Source organism: Eurosta solidaginis, chromosome 4 (assembly GCF_040869045.1).
Source record: "Eurosta solidaginis isolate ZX-2024a chromosome 4, ASM4086904v1, whole genome shotgun sequence".
In the NCBI taxonomy this organism is placed as follows: domain Eukaryota; kingdom Metazoa; phylum Arthropoda; class Insecta; order Diptera; family Tephritidae; genus Eurosta; species Eurosta solidaginis.
This window is the reverse complement of record NC_090322.1, coordinates 64,539,534-64,554,607: the sequence shown is the minus strand read 5'-3', so window position 1 is coordinate 64,554,607 and position 15,074 is coordinate 64,539,534. Positions and strand designations below refer to the sequence as shown.

The window sequence follows — 15,074 nt, the reverse complement described above, 5'->3', positions numbered from 1 at the left end:
AAACTTTGTCTTTGTGCTTAGTCGGATTCGATAGGGACTTTACGGTGGACCAAAGTTTACTCACACCGGTAGAGATCTTACAACCTCTTAGGTGCTCCTCCCATTTCGTCCGCTTGTGTTCATCCACAAGCAATCTGATGCGTTGGTTTATATCCCTTATTTGGGAGTCGACTGGATCAAGCTGTCTTATAAGGTCACGTTCTCTCGCTAAGTTTGCGGCCTCCGCCGGGAAGTGGGGCCGGATTTCGGGAATTCTCCCAGCGGGAATGAAACGTACCGAGGCGGATTCAATGACCTTACGGAAGGCACGCTCCCCTTGGCGGGCATCAGTCGGGATAGGGAGGGCAGCAAAGCGGTTGTCTGTAAAGGATTTATATTCTTCCCACTTTCCTTTTTTGAAGTTTATGAAAGTGCGTTTTTCAGTGACGATGAAGTCGGCGGTACGCTCGAGCGAAATAAGAATGGGCAGGTGGTCGGATGCCAATGTTACCATCGGTTGCCAGTTGACGCAGTTTACGAGTTATGCGCTCATGATTGAGATTTCTGGCGAGCTGTGACAGCTTCCTACCATACGTATGGGGGCGTCTCCGTTTATCCGCCAACATCTCACCTCTACTGTCCGCCCGCAAGTTTGAATGCCGTAGATCATGATGGGCATTGAAATCGCCTAAGATAATGCGATTGTTGCCAGTGAGTAAGGCCTTGATATTAGGGCGGTATCCACTGGGGCAACAGGTGGAAGGAGGGATGTAGATGTTGATAATTTCTAGGTTTGCATCGCCTGACCGGACAGATAGGCCTTGACGTTCTAAGACATTGTCCCTGCAGTCTATGTAAGGATCAAATATATAATATTGCACAGAGTGGTGTATGACAAACGCGAGGCCGCCTTCATTTCCGCTCTCGCGGTCTTTCCTGTGGACATTATACCCAGAGCAGGTCTAAGACTGCTCGAATTTCTTCCAATTTGCGACACAGATATCACATGACATTCAATAGCTGGGGCAAGTTTTCGTTCTTTACATCTGACACGCTCTTGCTCATTTCCTCGTGCAATGTGACCGGGCTTCCCGCATTTGAAGCATTTGCTAACTCTTCCACAACGCTTTCGCGATCCTTTCAGCACCTCCAATATTGCGTCTACCCACTCTGGCCTTTCAACTTCCACACGGCGTGCTTTGAAAGCTGGCTTACACAGAAGTGACGCTGTTTCCTGAATCAATTCATGTTATACCGTTTCAGCAAATGTCAGCTTTGGGATTGCGTATGTAGCTCGCTTTGTTTCCACGTCCCGTATGCCATTTATAAAACTCTGGATTTTTACTCTCTCGGTGTACTCCACGGGTGCGTCCGCATTTGTCAAATGTGCCAACCTTTCAACATCCGAGGCAAACTCCTGCAAAGTCTCATTCGCTCTTTGGTGACGGTTTTGCAACTCAATTTGGAATATCTTTTTTCTATGCTCGCTTCCATAACGTCTCTCGACAGCGGCCATCAATGCTTCATAGCTGTTCCGTTTGTACTTTGGAATAGTCTGTAAGATTTCGGCAGCTGGTCCTTTCAATGCTACGAAGAGTGCAGCAACTTTATCTTCAGCATTCCAGTTGTTCACTGTTGCGGTCTTCTCAAATTGTAGCTTAATGACCTGGAAAGGAACAGAATCGTCGAAGGATGGTGTTTTTACCTTTGGATTACTCATTGAAACTGCTGGGGATTTAGTTGCAACTCCTGTATACGATCCTTCAAAGCATCCATTTCGGCCTCCTTTTTATCTTGTCGTTCACTAAAAGCCTCCAGCTGCGATGAGACTTTTGTTTCCTGTCCCTCCAGCTTCAATGAAATACGCTCTTCCTGTGCTTCGAGTTGTAATATTATGCGTGCCTCTTGCTCTTTTAATTGTTCTGCAATTTGTGACGCCATGTATATTTTCTGTTCATCCAATTGTGCTTCAATCTTCGCTGTTATACGTGTCTCCTGGGATTCTAGTTGCGATGCCACTGTCTATGTTTGAGCAGTTATTGCAGCCAATATCATGTTCAAGTCTGTGCTCGTAATTGTCTGCGATTTTTCGTTTTTCTCTTAAATTTTTGTTGTTGTCTCGTCGACATCAAGAGGAAAGACATACTCTTCCACGTTAATTCCTTCTGCTTCCATTGCCTCTCGTAGTCGTGCCTGAAGTTCGATTCTAATGCCGGTTGTATTCAATCCACGGCTCTCCAACTCCTTCTTGAGTTGCTGGATCTTCAATTCACTGAACTTTGCCATGTCCTTGTTGTCCTCTGGAATTTATTCAACAATTCCTCTTCTGACACGAATTGCAACGAATTTACTTGCAAATCCTTTTATGTGCACCCTTATGCTAAGTTAGAATCACTAAACTGTTGAATAAATAACTCCAATATTTAATAATGCAAAATGGCCTTTATTAAAGTACTTCACAATATATAGCTCAACTATTGCCCGACAGATAGCGTGCTTAATCGAAAACTGATTGTAGCGCCTTTACCTTTGTTGCTTTTATACTCTGTGATTTCCTCGTTGCATCTTCTAGGCGCTTCCAGAATTTACTTAGTTACTGCCATATAATTATAACTACAGATGCACGTGTATAGCTTCTCATATGCGCGCGTATTTGTGAGCGACACTTCCACAATTACAATTGCATACTTTCGGGAGCATCTCAGATAAGATATCTGCAGGTGTTTGTGCATCTCTTCTCCGCTGCGTGTACTTACATATGTGTAGACATAATGATTGATTCGTTTATGTAGATACATAATGGTTTATTTATGGATGAGCATACAAGTCACTGTTTAGCATCGGCTTAGAGATTGCAGTACCCCTTAGTGTTGCTAATATTCGTAACAATATGTTTAAAAAATTAATCGATATACAAACGCTATTCATGTAAGTACTTTTCGGAACCGGCTTACTCTTTGGCCTGAAAAAAATTGGCTTAAGTAAGCGTATAAGTGACTTTCATTCAATAAATCATATCTAAGAAACTAACAAGGCTAGAGGAATCAAGGCAATTGAGGCTTTTGTTCATTTTGCAGGCCTTACGTTGATTTGACCCGTCCAGCGTTGTTAACTTTAAAGATATGATATTTTGAATTATACGCCTACTATGACCAATATTTTTGTGTCAAAGGCAAGCCAGCCCCGGAAAGTACATGAATCGTGAAGTTTCTGAAACAAAAGTTCCCATAGGGGTTTCCCTGGGGGCATATTCACTATATACTTACCTTCATAAACTTCAGTAGTGTTTTCATAATTAGGTTTGTGTTTTAAACAAACAAGTAAGGAAAGCTAAGTTCGGGTGTAACCGAACATTACATACTCAGCTAAGAACTTTGGAGACAAAATAATGGAAAATCACCATGTAGGAAAATGAACCTAGGGTAACCCTGGAATGTGTTTGTATGACATGTGTATCAAATGGAAGGTATTAAAGAGTATTTTAAAAGGGTGTGGGCCATGGTTCTATAGGAGGACGCCATTTCGGGATATCGCCATAAAGGTGGACCAGGGGTGACTCTAGCATGCGTTTGTATGATATGGGTATCAAATGAAAGGTGTTAATGAGTATTTTAAAAGGGAGTGGGCCTTAGTTCTATAGGTGGACGTCTTTTCCAGGGGTGACTCTAGAATTTGTTTGTACGATGATACCTATTAAATTAAAGGTATTAATGAGGGTTTTAAAAGAGAGTGCCCCTTATATATGTGAAGGCGTTTTCGAGATATCGATCGAAATGTGGACCAGGGTGACCCAGAACATCATCTGTCGGGTACCGCTAATTTATTTATATATGTAATGGTATTCCTGCCAAGATTCCAAGGGCTTTCGTTTCGCCCTGCAGAACTTTTTCATTTTCTTCTACTTAATATAGTAGGTGTCACACCGATTTCGCAAAGTTTTTTCTAAAGTTATATTTTGCGTCAATAAACTAATCCAATTACAATGTTTCATCCCTTTTTTATATTTGGTATAGAATTATGGCATTTTTTTCATTTTTCGTAATTTTCGATATCGAAAAAGTGGTCGTGGTCATGTCGGATTTCGGCCATTTTTATACCAAGATAAAATGAGTTCAGATAAATACTTGGATTAAGTTGAGTGAAGATATATCGATTTTTGCTCAAGTTATCGTATTAACGGTCGAGCGGAAGGACAGACGGCCGAATGTGTATAAAAACTGGGCGTGGCTTCAACCGATTTCGCCCATTTGCACAGAAAATAGTTATCATCATGGAATCTATGCCTTTGCCAAATTTCACAAGTATTGGTAAATTTTTGTTCGACTTATGGCATTAAAAGTATTCTAGACAAATTAAATCAAAAAGGGTGGAGCCACGCCCATTTTGAAATTTTCTTTTATTTTTCTATTTTCTTGCGCTGAATGTTGACATAATGTACTTATATACTGTAAAAATATTAAAGTTTTTGTTAAAATTTAACTTTAAAAATTTTCTTTTTTAAAGTGGGCGTGTTCTTCATCCGATTTTGCTAATTTTTATTTAGCACACATACAGTAATAGGAGTAACGTTCCTGCCAAATTTCATCATGATATCGTCAACTACTGCCAAATTACAGCTTGCAAAACGTTTAAATTACCTTCTTTTAAAAGTGGCCGGTGCCACGCCCGTTGTCCAAAATTTTACTAGTTTTCTATTCTGCGTCATAAGGTCAACCCGCCTACCAAGTTTCATCGCTTTATCCGTCGTTGGTAATGAATTATCACACTTTTTGGGTTTTTCGAAATTTTCGATATCGAGAAAGTGGGCGTGGTTATAGTCCGATTTCGTTCATTTCAAATAGCGATCTGAGGTGATTGCCCAGGAACCTACATACCAAATTTCATCAAGGTACCTCAAAATTTACTCAAGTTATCGTGTTAACGGAGAGAGGGACGGACCGACATGGCTAAATGAGTTTCTTTTTTCGCCCAGATCAGTTTAATATATAGCAGTCTATATCTATCACGATTAGTTCATGCCGTTGAGGGGTACCGTTATGCGAACAAATTAATATACTCTGTGAGCTCTGCTCAGCTGAGTATAATTATTAATGAATCAATTTCTGGTTATGAGCAAGCAGTTTCTGGGAACTTGACAAATAAATATATTTACCAACAAGTACGAACTTATAAGCTTAGTATGTGTGTATGTAATTATTTCCTAATTTCAAAATCAGGATAATATAATTATAATTACATCAATCATTACCGCAGCCATTTAGACATACAAGAACGTAGGTGGCCGAAAATTCAAACAACAAACATGTTATATGAATTTTAAAAAAGTTATACGAAATTTACCATAACATAATAAGAAATAAGTAAAGGTGTCTAAGTTCGGGTGTAAACGAACATTATATAATCAGCGTGAGCTTGAATTGTACATTTAATTTCAGATAAATTACTTTTCTACATAACACGGCGCACCGCCCGTTTAAAAAAAATGTCTCCCCATTTCCTCTTACAATAAAACTTAAAAATAAATGAAAAATGAAAATGTAAGGCGCGATAACCTCCGAAGAGGTCTAAGGGCGAGCTTCTCTTACAATTTGCGTCGTGCTCCTCTTGATTTTCCCTACAAATTGGCCGGACGGGACCTACATGTTTTATGCCGACTCCGAACGGCATCTGCAAGGTAGATGAGTTTTCACTGAGAGCTTTTCATGGCTGAAATACACTCGGAGCGCTTTGCCAAACACTGCCGAGCGGCGACCTCGCTTAGAAAAATTTTCTTCTAATTGAAAACCTTATTTCTAAAATTTTGATGTTGCTTTGCCCGGGGTGTGAACCCAGAGCATACGGTGTGGTAGGCGGAGAACGCTACCATCACACCACGGTGGCCGCCAATACAATAAAACTTAATAAGTGAAATATCATTGATCCAAAACTTGTTTTATATCTAAGTTGCCGTGGTCTTTAATCGATCCCGTCCATTTTTACTAGAAATATTTTCTACAATAGGGAAAATTTGTGTACCCAATTTTATTACGATCCGTTAATTTTTCTTCTGGTTATGGCTCCCGAAACATAGAAAATTTCTTAGTCATAAAAGGTGCGGTGACACACCCATTTCCAAAAATTTTAGTGTTTTCCAATTTAATGTTATAATTCAATTTAGAAAGTAAAATTCTATTGACACAAAGCTCTTTTTCGCTAAGATATAGCTTATTATTTTCGTCTACGACCCTTTTAAAAATCTTTTATATTAAAGTGGGCGTGGTAATTAACTTCTAATTTTTCTTCACAGCATTCCTTATATTAAAGGCAACCTCTCTGCCGAATTTTGTTACGATAGGTTTAACGATTTTTGATTTATGATTAATAATATTTGTAAAATTGATTTTATCACAAGTGGGCGCTGCTAGAGTCTCAATATCAGCCCACATGTCAAATTTCAACATTCTAGGTGTAGTATTTACTAAATCGTCAGGTTTTTTGTGTTTTCCAAAATGGTATATATATATAAAAGTGGGCGGCGTGGTTATCATCCGATTTCGCTCATTTTCAATACCAATCTATTCTGGTTCCAGATAAGATCGTGTACCAAATTTGGTGAAGATATCTCAATATTTACTCAGGTTATCGAGTTAACGGACAGATGGACGGACGGACGGACATCGCTCAATCAAATTTTTTTTGATACTGATGATTTTGATATATGGAAGTCTATATCTATCTCGATTCCTTTATACCAACCAATTGTACAACCAACCGTTATCCAATCAAAGTTAATATACTCTGTGTGCAAAGCACGCTGAGTATAACAAGGATGCATAACAGGAAGAAAAATATGGTGGATATTTTGATGATATACAATGACGAGTTTATTAGAGTTGTATAAATGTAGCAAATAATGTCGAACGTGCATATAACTGAACTGCTTCGGGCTGGTAGTTCAGTTGCAACAGGGTCCCTCGTCGTGGAAAATTATGGATAATTGAAAGGGTGGGAATTTCCCACGCTTCTTTTTGAAATTTTTAGAAACTTCGTTAGACCTAAGCATATGATTAGGCATACGGTCGTAGTACTTGTGATTAATGAGATGAGTCTTCAGTGCAGTTTGTAAGTACCTATGTTTCATTCATTGGGAAAAGACATTCTGGCTTATAGATGGCATCGGTAGTTTTTCACGGAGAACTGGCATATACTGAGCAATCGTACTAGTAACTGTGGCTAACGAGATGTATCCTAAGTGTAAATGGCTTAGTAACCATGATTAATGAAAATTGTGTATCTTTCGAGTGGGTATGTTAAGTACTTGTGAGTATGACTGTCTGGTGGTACAAGACATTTCAGCCAGATATACTCAAAACGAACGGACATTACGCTTTATAGATTACGCCTAAGTAGTTTTTAATGGGGAAAAGTCATTTTAGATCTTATGGATGACGTCGTTGTAGTTAGTTCACAGTGAACGTGCGTTTTGGACCATATGCCTTATAAAGATTGTATCACATGCCTAAACTGTGTTCCAAATTCCTGGTGCTCAGAAAGGGATGCTCACAATGCCCCTAATACATGTATTTAAGTTGTGGGACTGTAGCATGTATCTGATCTATACACACAGAACATTTTGCAAGTGAATTTTTTAAAACGAAGCACACTTCTGGTTAAATTATTTATTATCTCGGCTGCCATTTATAAAACGTTCTATCCAGAATAGGGATGAACAACGATGTTCAAAGTGATTTGAGGATTCTTAAGATTTACGATTTGGTCCGTTTTCTCGCTTGTACTTCGGGAAAGTCAACCAGGGGCCGAAAAAAATTATGGTATGATTTTCTGACATTTGATACAGTGGTATTACTTTGACTAGCTTTTTATTTTAGAAAATTTTCTTTCCGGGAAATGGACCAATTTCCTTGAAAATCAGTACAGGGCTACATCTTTGACCATGCTGTTATTTAAAAAAAATTTCTTTCCGGGAAGTGCACCAGAGACCGACCTGTTCCGAAAAATTTTGTTTATGGTCCAATGCAATTTGGTACAGCGGTACGTCTTTATCAAGCTTAGTATTTCAGAAACTTTTTTGTGGGAAGTGGACCAGCAGACAACCTATTCGAAAACATCCTCTTGCTGGAGCGGTTCCCTTGAAGTTTAGTACATAAGCTTAATATTGGAGACCCTTACTTTCCGGAAAGTGACCATCCTGGGCAATTCGTTTGAACTCTACATTAGGCAGTTTTCCAATAAGTTAATCTCATATATAAAAGGTAATGCAAAATATTGTCACGGATATTAGCATCACTAAGCTATAACATCACTAAGGCGATGCTAAGGCCATGCTAAGCGATATTTACGTCATTAATCAAATGATGTATACACATATATAAGGCAGCCGAGAAATGTCACACACAGATGCATTTACTTATACGCCTATGTGGTGCGAGAGACTGTAAACTACAAAATCATACATCTGAGAGACGCTGAAAAGTAGACAATTGTAAACAAGTAGAAACTATATGAGAACTATAAACACACGAAATAGTTGGTAAGTTCTGGAAATAGAAGAGCCTAGATGTATGCAGCGTAAACTATAAAAGCGGCGCAAGCGAGTAAGAAGTAATTCAGTTTGATTTGAGGTTTCGATTAAGACGATATCTAGCGAGCAATAGCAGTATTATTTTGAAAGTCAGTTTCATTTAAGCTATCAGTTTGGTTATTAAGCCAGATAATTGCAAAGTATAAGTGTTATTGTGAAGGAAGTACTTTAATAAAGGCAATTTTTCCATTATTCAATATAAGAGTTATTTATTCAACAGTTTAGTGATACGAACTTAGCAAAAAGGCAAATAAGAGGATTTGCAAGCAAATTCGTTACAATATGTTTGTAAGTTTATAGCTCAAAAAGGAAGAGCCAATGTAAAAATCATAGCTGCAGTAAAGTTGTCTCAGTAAAGTGTTTTCATAATAAAGGTATCAAATAGGATGTGTTAATGATGGTTTAAAAAAGTGGTGCTGGTTAATAAGAATAGATAGCTATTTAAAATTAACGAAATCGGACTATAACCACGATATCGAAAATTCCTAAAAACCGAAAAAATGCGATAATTCATTACCAAAGACGGATAAAGCGGTGAAACTTGGTAGGTGGGTTGACTTTATAACGCAGAATAGAAAACTAATAAAATTTTGGACAATGGGCGTGGCACCGCCCACTTTTAAAAGAAGGTAATTTAAAAGTTTTGCAAGCTGTAATTTGGCAGTCGTTGAAGATATTATGATGAAATTTGGCAGGAACGTTACTACTATTACTATATATGTGCTAAATGAAAATTAGTAAAATCGGATGAAGAACACGCCCATTTTTAAAAAACAAATTTTTTTAAAGTCAAATTTTAACAAAAAATTTAATATCTTAATAGTATATAAGTAAATTATGTCAACATTCAACTCCAGTAATGATATGGTGCAACAAAATACAAAAATAGAAGAAAATTTCAAAATGAGCGTGGCTCCGCCCTTTTTCATTTAATTTGTCTAGAATACTTTTAGTGCCATAAGTCGAACAAAAATTTACCAATCCTTGTGAAATTTGGTAGGGGCATAGATTATATGACTGTAGATAGATAGATTCTATGATTATAACTGTTTTCTGTGAAAATGGGCGAAATCGGTTGAAGCCACGCCCAGTTTTTATACACGGTCCACCGTCTGTCCTTCCGCTCGGCCGTTAACACGATAACTTCTGCAGAGATCGATATATCTTAACTAAACTTAGTTCACGTACTTAACTGAACTCACTTTATCTTGGTATAAAAAATGGCGAAATCCGACATGACCACGCCCACTTTTTTGATATCGAAAATTACGATAAATGAAAAAAAATGCCATAACTCTATACCAAATATGAAAAAGGGATGAAACATGGTAATTGGATTGGGTTATTGACGCAAAATATAACTTTAGAAAAAACTTTTTAAAATGGATGTGACACCTTCCATATTAAGTAAAATAAAATGAAAAAGTTCTGCAGGGGGAAATCAAAAGCCCTTGGAATCTTGACAGGAATACTGTTCGAGGTATTACATATATTAATAAATTAGCGGTACCCGACAGATGATGTTCTGGGTCACCCTGATCCACAATTTGGTCGATATCTCGAAAACGCCTTCACATATACAACTAAGGGCCACTCCCTTTTAAAACTCTCATTAATACCTTTCATTTGATACCCATATCGTACAAACACATTCTAGAGTCACCTCTGGTCTACCTTTATGTCGATATCTCGAAAAGGCGTCCACCTATAGAACTAAGGCCCACTCCCTTTTAAATGATCATTAACACCTTTCATTTGATACCCATATCGTACAAGCACATTCTAGAGTCACCCCTGGTCCACATTTATGGCGATATCTCGAGAAGGCGTCAACCTATAGAACTATGGCCCACTCCCTTTTAAAATACTCATTAACACCATTCATTTCATACGCATATCGTCCTACGGTAACCCCTACATGGTTATTTTCCCTTATTTTGTCTCCAAAGCTCTCAGCTGAGTATGTAATGTTCGGTTATACCCGAACTTAGCCTTCTTTACTTGTTAGTATTACCATTTGTATGTGTACATGAAAAACACAATTTTGTCTCCAAAGCTCTCAGCTGAGTATGTAATGTTCGGTTACACCCGAACTTACTTGTTATCTTATGAGTACCTCCGTACTTTCCAATTCAATTCATACCGAACTGTAAACTGGGTTTACCAATACCTCCACTTAATAGTGAGAAAAGACCGGGTAAAAAATAAAAATTGCATTAGCGCATATTGGGGAGGAAGTCCGTTTTTCGCGGCTTCTGGACATATCGATTTTATTAGTTGATCGCCCTTTAAATATAGGTGTACTACATAAACAAAGTCATTTAACAGAGCCATTCAGGTGAAGCAGGTATTCCATATTTGCTACAGAGATTCCATATATGAGGAAATTGAGGCGCGTGTAAGTGGGAGTAGGAGTGGATGTGGGAGTAGGAATAGGAGTGGAAGTAATAGTTGGAGTGGAATGGACATGAATGGGATAGAGCGTGAAAATGGTAGGCGAGGCTCCCTTTTGAAATGTAAGCAAAACATTTTTCGGTTATAACAAAGTTTTTCGGGTACTCTAGTACCGAAGAAGAATACACTAGTTAATTTTAGCATTTTTTACAAACCAATTTTAAGTGTAGCGTGTTCTTAACGAGAAATACTTCTAAATCAAGTAGTATTAATAACCATGCCCACTTTTGATGGTATTCAGCTTTGAAGAACTGAAACTAAATTACATGTAACATAGAAGCACGTAGCTGAGTATGTAATGTTGGGTTCTACCCGAACCACAACTACCTTAGTTGTTGATGTGTGAACAACTTTTCTCACTGTGTGGGGAAATCTATAATGATAGCGTAAGAATATTAAAGCGTAAGCAAAGTATTTAGAAGTAGAATGCTGTATGGGGGAATACAGAATGTAAGCGTAGTGCCAGGTATTGCATGCTGTATGGGGAGTACAGAATGAAGGCGTAGTCTGTAGTGTAGTCATAGTGTGTACTGTAGGTACTGGTGTATAGTGTGATACCAATGTGCAGTATGGTGGAATCGATGGCTTAATTATTGAAATGTTATCGATTATTTATCTTAAAGTTAAGGGAACCTTATCGACAAGTTATCGATTTATTATCGAACGCTGATCACTATTTTTCAAACAGTTATCGATTCGCTATCGAAGTGTTACCAATTTGTAATCAGTGTGTTATTGAAAATATTTCGATTTGTTCTCGAAAAATTGTCGCTTTCTAATGAAAAAGCTATCGATTCTATATCGGAAAATTTACAATTTTTATCATTACCAATGAGTTATTGGCTTGATATGGATTTGTTATCGTCGACTCATCCATTTGTTATGAAAGAGATGCGGATAAAACTTCGTTATAAAATCAATTACATATATGTAACGCGACTATGCCAAGCAAATAAGAAACCAATAAGAAGCCGATGGCTCGGCGATAACAAGTCGATAACAAACCGATAGCTCGACGATAATAATTCGTTGACGATAATAAGCCGATAGTAAATCAGCAACCTGTCCGTATCGGTTTTTACGGATAAGAAGCCGACGAACCATTACTCAGAGTAGTGCATACCCCAATTGGCAGACATCAATTCAATTATTTTTCATACCAAATCATATATTTTTTTAGTATTATTTCACGCGTATACGCATCTTTTTAGGTTTTGTTCTTCCACCTTATCCAAATGGCACAATGTAACACGCGTGATAAATATAGTGTCGGATGTGTATTAACATGTGAGCTCAAAAACAGTTCTAAAGTCGAAAGTACGGGCGTACGTGCAACTTTCTTTTATCCGGGTAGCGGCACCTATAAGGGTTATTGGCTACGAAACCAACATCATCGATATGGAGTTAAAGGGACAAAGAAGCAACTTATCTATGATGGACAGTGGCAAAATGGTAAACGTCATGGCTATGGAACAATGCGTATACGTTTACCAAACGGCACGGCAGGACGACTTTATATTGGTGAATGGCGCGATGATATGAAATGGGGCGAAGGTAAACAATTTTTCGATAATGGTGTCTACTACGGATGGTGGGAAAGAAATAGACGTCATGGGCCTGGTGTTATGTGGTATAACAACGATTCAATTTATATAGGCCAATGGGCAGCCGATGTAAAGCATGGTGTTGGCGTATTCTTTTATGGTCTGTAGCGAATACTTTACTGAGTTATTTAAACTTGATTTTAATGATTATTTCTCACGACAGCCAATGGTAATCGTTATGAGGGACATTATGCGAGAGGTTTAAAAAATGGCGAAGGTACATTTTACCACATGCATACTGGTCAAATACAGAAAGGTATGTGGGAGAACGATGTATGTAAAGCTTCAATGGTATTTGACGATTTCCGAAATCAAGTGGACAACCCTACGCCGTATCCCATTCCAAAGGTACTTTTACACTTTTGTTTTCTGATTTCATTCAACAAAGTAAAACTTTAATTTCTGTGAATGTTGCCATTTCTTTTAGCTTGGCCTTGCGGAACCGGATAAATATGTTTGCAAGTTGTTTCAGAAATATATTAAGAATGCATATAAACCAATGAAATCCTTGAATGTTAGTTAGCGGTCTCTATCCCAACCTTAATATATATTTCTTTTTCTCCCTCCCTATCTTATTCATGACTAGGATTTACATAATTACTCTCTTATTTTTTTCTCTCTCTCGATCTAGGAACTGAACTGCCTCGATTTCACACACAAAATGAAGAACTTCGCCAGATTCGAGCCGAGATCAGTACCGGATTCAAAATTTACGTTCGACGTCGAGTTTCCTTGCACTTAGAGCTAGAGCAAAACATTAGGCAAACGTGAAACATATCCCACATTTTATTGTTAATAGATGTAACTCAAAATTTTATTTTTTCTTGCGTTCTTATATGCATATATTTGTGCTTTAAGTGAGGTAATACGCAACAGGACAAAAATCTATGTGCTACGTGGACCAATGCGCAAATTAAAATATAAATCATCTTCGTATCATCCAATAAGTGAGATCACTCACAAACTGCCATCGATATCCTCTAACGGGTTCCTAGGAGGCTGGCAATTTAAATAGGGACATGGGTTTTAGACGCGTAAAAATAGCATATATGGACTTCGTTTATTTGTGCAGCAGCATCAACACAAACAACAAGATTCACTCTAGCTAAGAAATGCTACTTTGGATTAGGTAGGCAACTTAAAATCATGCAAGTCACTTATCGTACCTGTCTTGCAATATGGTGCATGGACCATGAGAACATCAGATGAAGCGGCTCTGAGAGAGTTCGAGAGAAAAGTTTTTCTAAAGATTTAGGCCATGGTGCGCCTTGTTAGACGGCCATAATCGTTTAAACCCAGTGGACCGAATTCTCGAAAATAATCCTCCATATGGGCGATTTACGACATTAAACCAGATAAAACTCTCGCAAACGCATCTGAAGACGATAACAATATGATTCATGTGTCGTTCAGTTTGTGGCAGTGAAAGTATTGTTCACAATAGTCGCAACAAACAATGCTAGCGAGCCTTAAGCAATATTTCATACATCGGCGTCGAGACCCTTTTAAACATCTTTTATGTAAAAATGGGCGTGGTTCTTAACCGGTCCCGTCCATTTCTACTAGAATTATTTTCTGCTATAAGAAGAGTATATATTCCCAATATTTTATTACGATATATTAATTTTTCTTCGAGTTATGGCTCCCGAAAGATAGAATATTTAAATAAATTTTATATTTTCTAACTTTATGTTATAATTCCATTTAGAAAGTAAAATACCATTGATATTAAGCTCTTTTTCGCAAAGGTATAGCTTATTATATTAAGTCTTTTATTTAAATTAGGGTCCTTAGCCGATCTCGTCCATTTTTTCCAGAAATATTCCCGGCTATTAAGAAAATATGTGACCCAATCTTATTAATTTGTCTTCGAGATATGGCTCCCGAAACAAAGAAAATTGCTTAGTCACAAAAGGGGTGGTGCCACGCCTATTTTGAAGAATTTGAACTTTTTCCTATTGTTATTATTCCACTGGGGAGAAGAAATACCATTGATATAAACAGAACTGTTGAAGCCCTATACACTTATAGCACTTTTGTTTTTGTTTTGCCCTGAAGAATAGGCACAGATACAAATTCTTTGAATATAAAAAAAATTGCATAGCACTCCCATATGCCCCCACATATAAATTCGATTTATATGAAAGTGCCTGAATTTCATATAAAAGTGCAAAGAAAAAACACTTCCATATGAAGCCAAGCACTTTGGTATGATATTCAAATTTACACTAACAAATTGACAACAAACAATTTTTCAAAAATATTGTAGAAAAAATATTGTAGGGAAAAATTTTAAATCACATTTCATCCATCGCATCCATCGAAACTCTAAGCATTTAAAATATAACTTTTTATTTTTTTTTTTTCAATTTAAAAAAGGTTCAGTGTACATATAATATTATATAGGTGTTGCGATTTGCACTTGAACAGCCCTTGATATAAAGCTTTTTTTTGCA

At 37.5% G+C, this 15,074-nt stretch overlaps 1 protein-coding gene across 2 annotated transcripts; it reads left to right on the top strand.

Moving 5' to 3' along the window:
* The first annotated feature begins 12,249 nt into the window (after window positions 1–12,249).
* On the top strand, window positions 12,250–13,803 carry LOC137247961 (MORN repeat-containing protein 3-like). 2 transcript variants are annotated; one of them, XR_010951962.1, is made up of 5 exons: window positions 12,250–12,718; window positions 12,782–12,966; window positions 13,046–13,132; window positions 13,250–13,419; window positions 13,477–13,568. XR_010951962.1 is itself a non-coding variant. In XM_067778879.1 (4 exons), exons 1-4 carry the CDS (start codon window positions 12,250–12,252, stop codon window positions 13,358–13,360), a joined length of 852 nt encoding a protein of 283 aa, XP_067634980.1. In that variant the 3' UTR covers window positions 13,361–13,803. The 2 variants fall into 2 exon arrangements, 1 of the variants encoding a protein (XP_067634980.1); XM_067778879.1 differs by having other exon boundaries at window positions 13,250–13,803.
* Window positions 13,804–15,074: the final 1,271 nt, after the last annotated feature.

Coding starts and splice junctions, on each gene's coding strand:
- LOC137247961 (XM_067778879.1), top strand. CDS start 12,250: ATGGCACAATGTAACACGCGTGATAAATATAGTGTCGGATGTGTATTA. Junction 12,967..13,045: donor CGCCGTATCCCATTCCAAAG/GTACTTTTACAC, acceptor CATTTCTTTTAG/CTTGGCCTTGCGGAACCGGA. Junction 13,133..13,249: donor AACCAATGAAATCCTTGAAT/GTTAGTTAGCGG, acceptor CTCTCGATCTAG/GAACTGAACTGCCTCGATTT.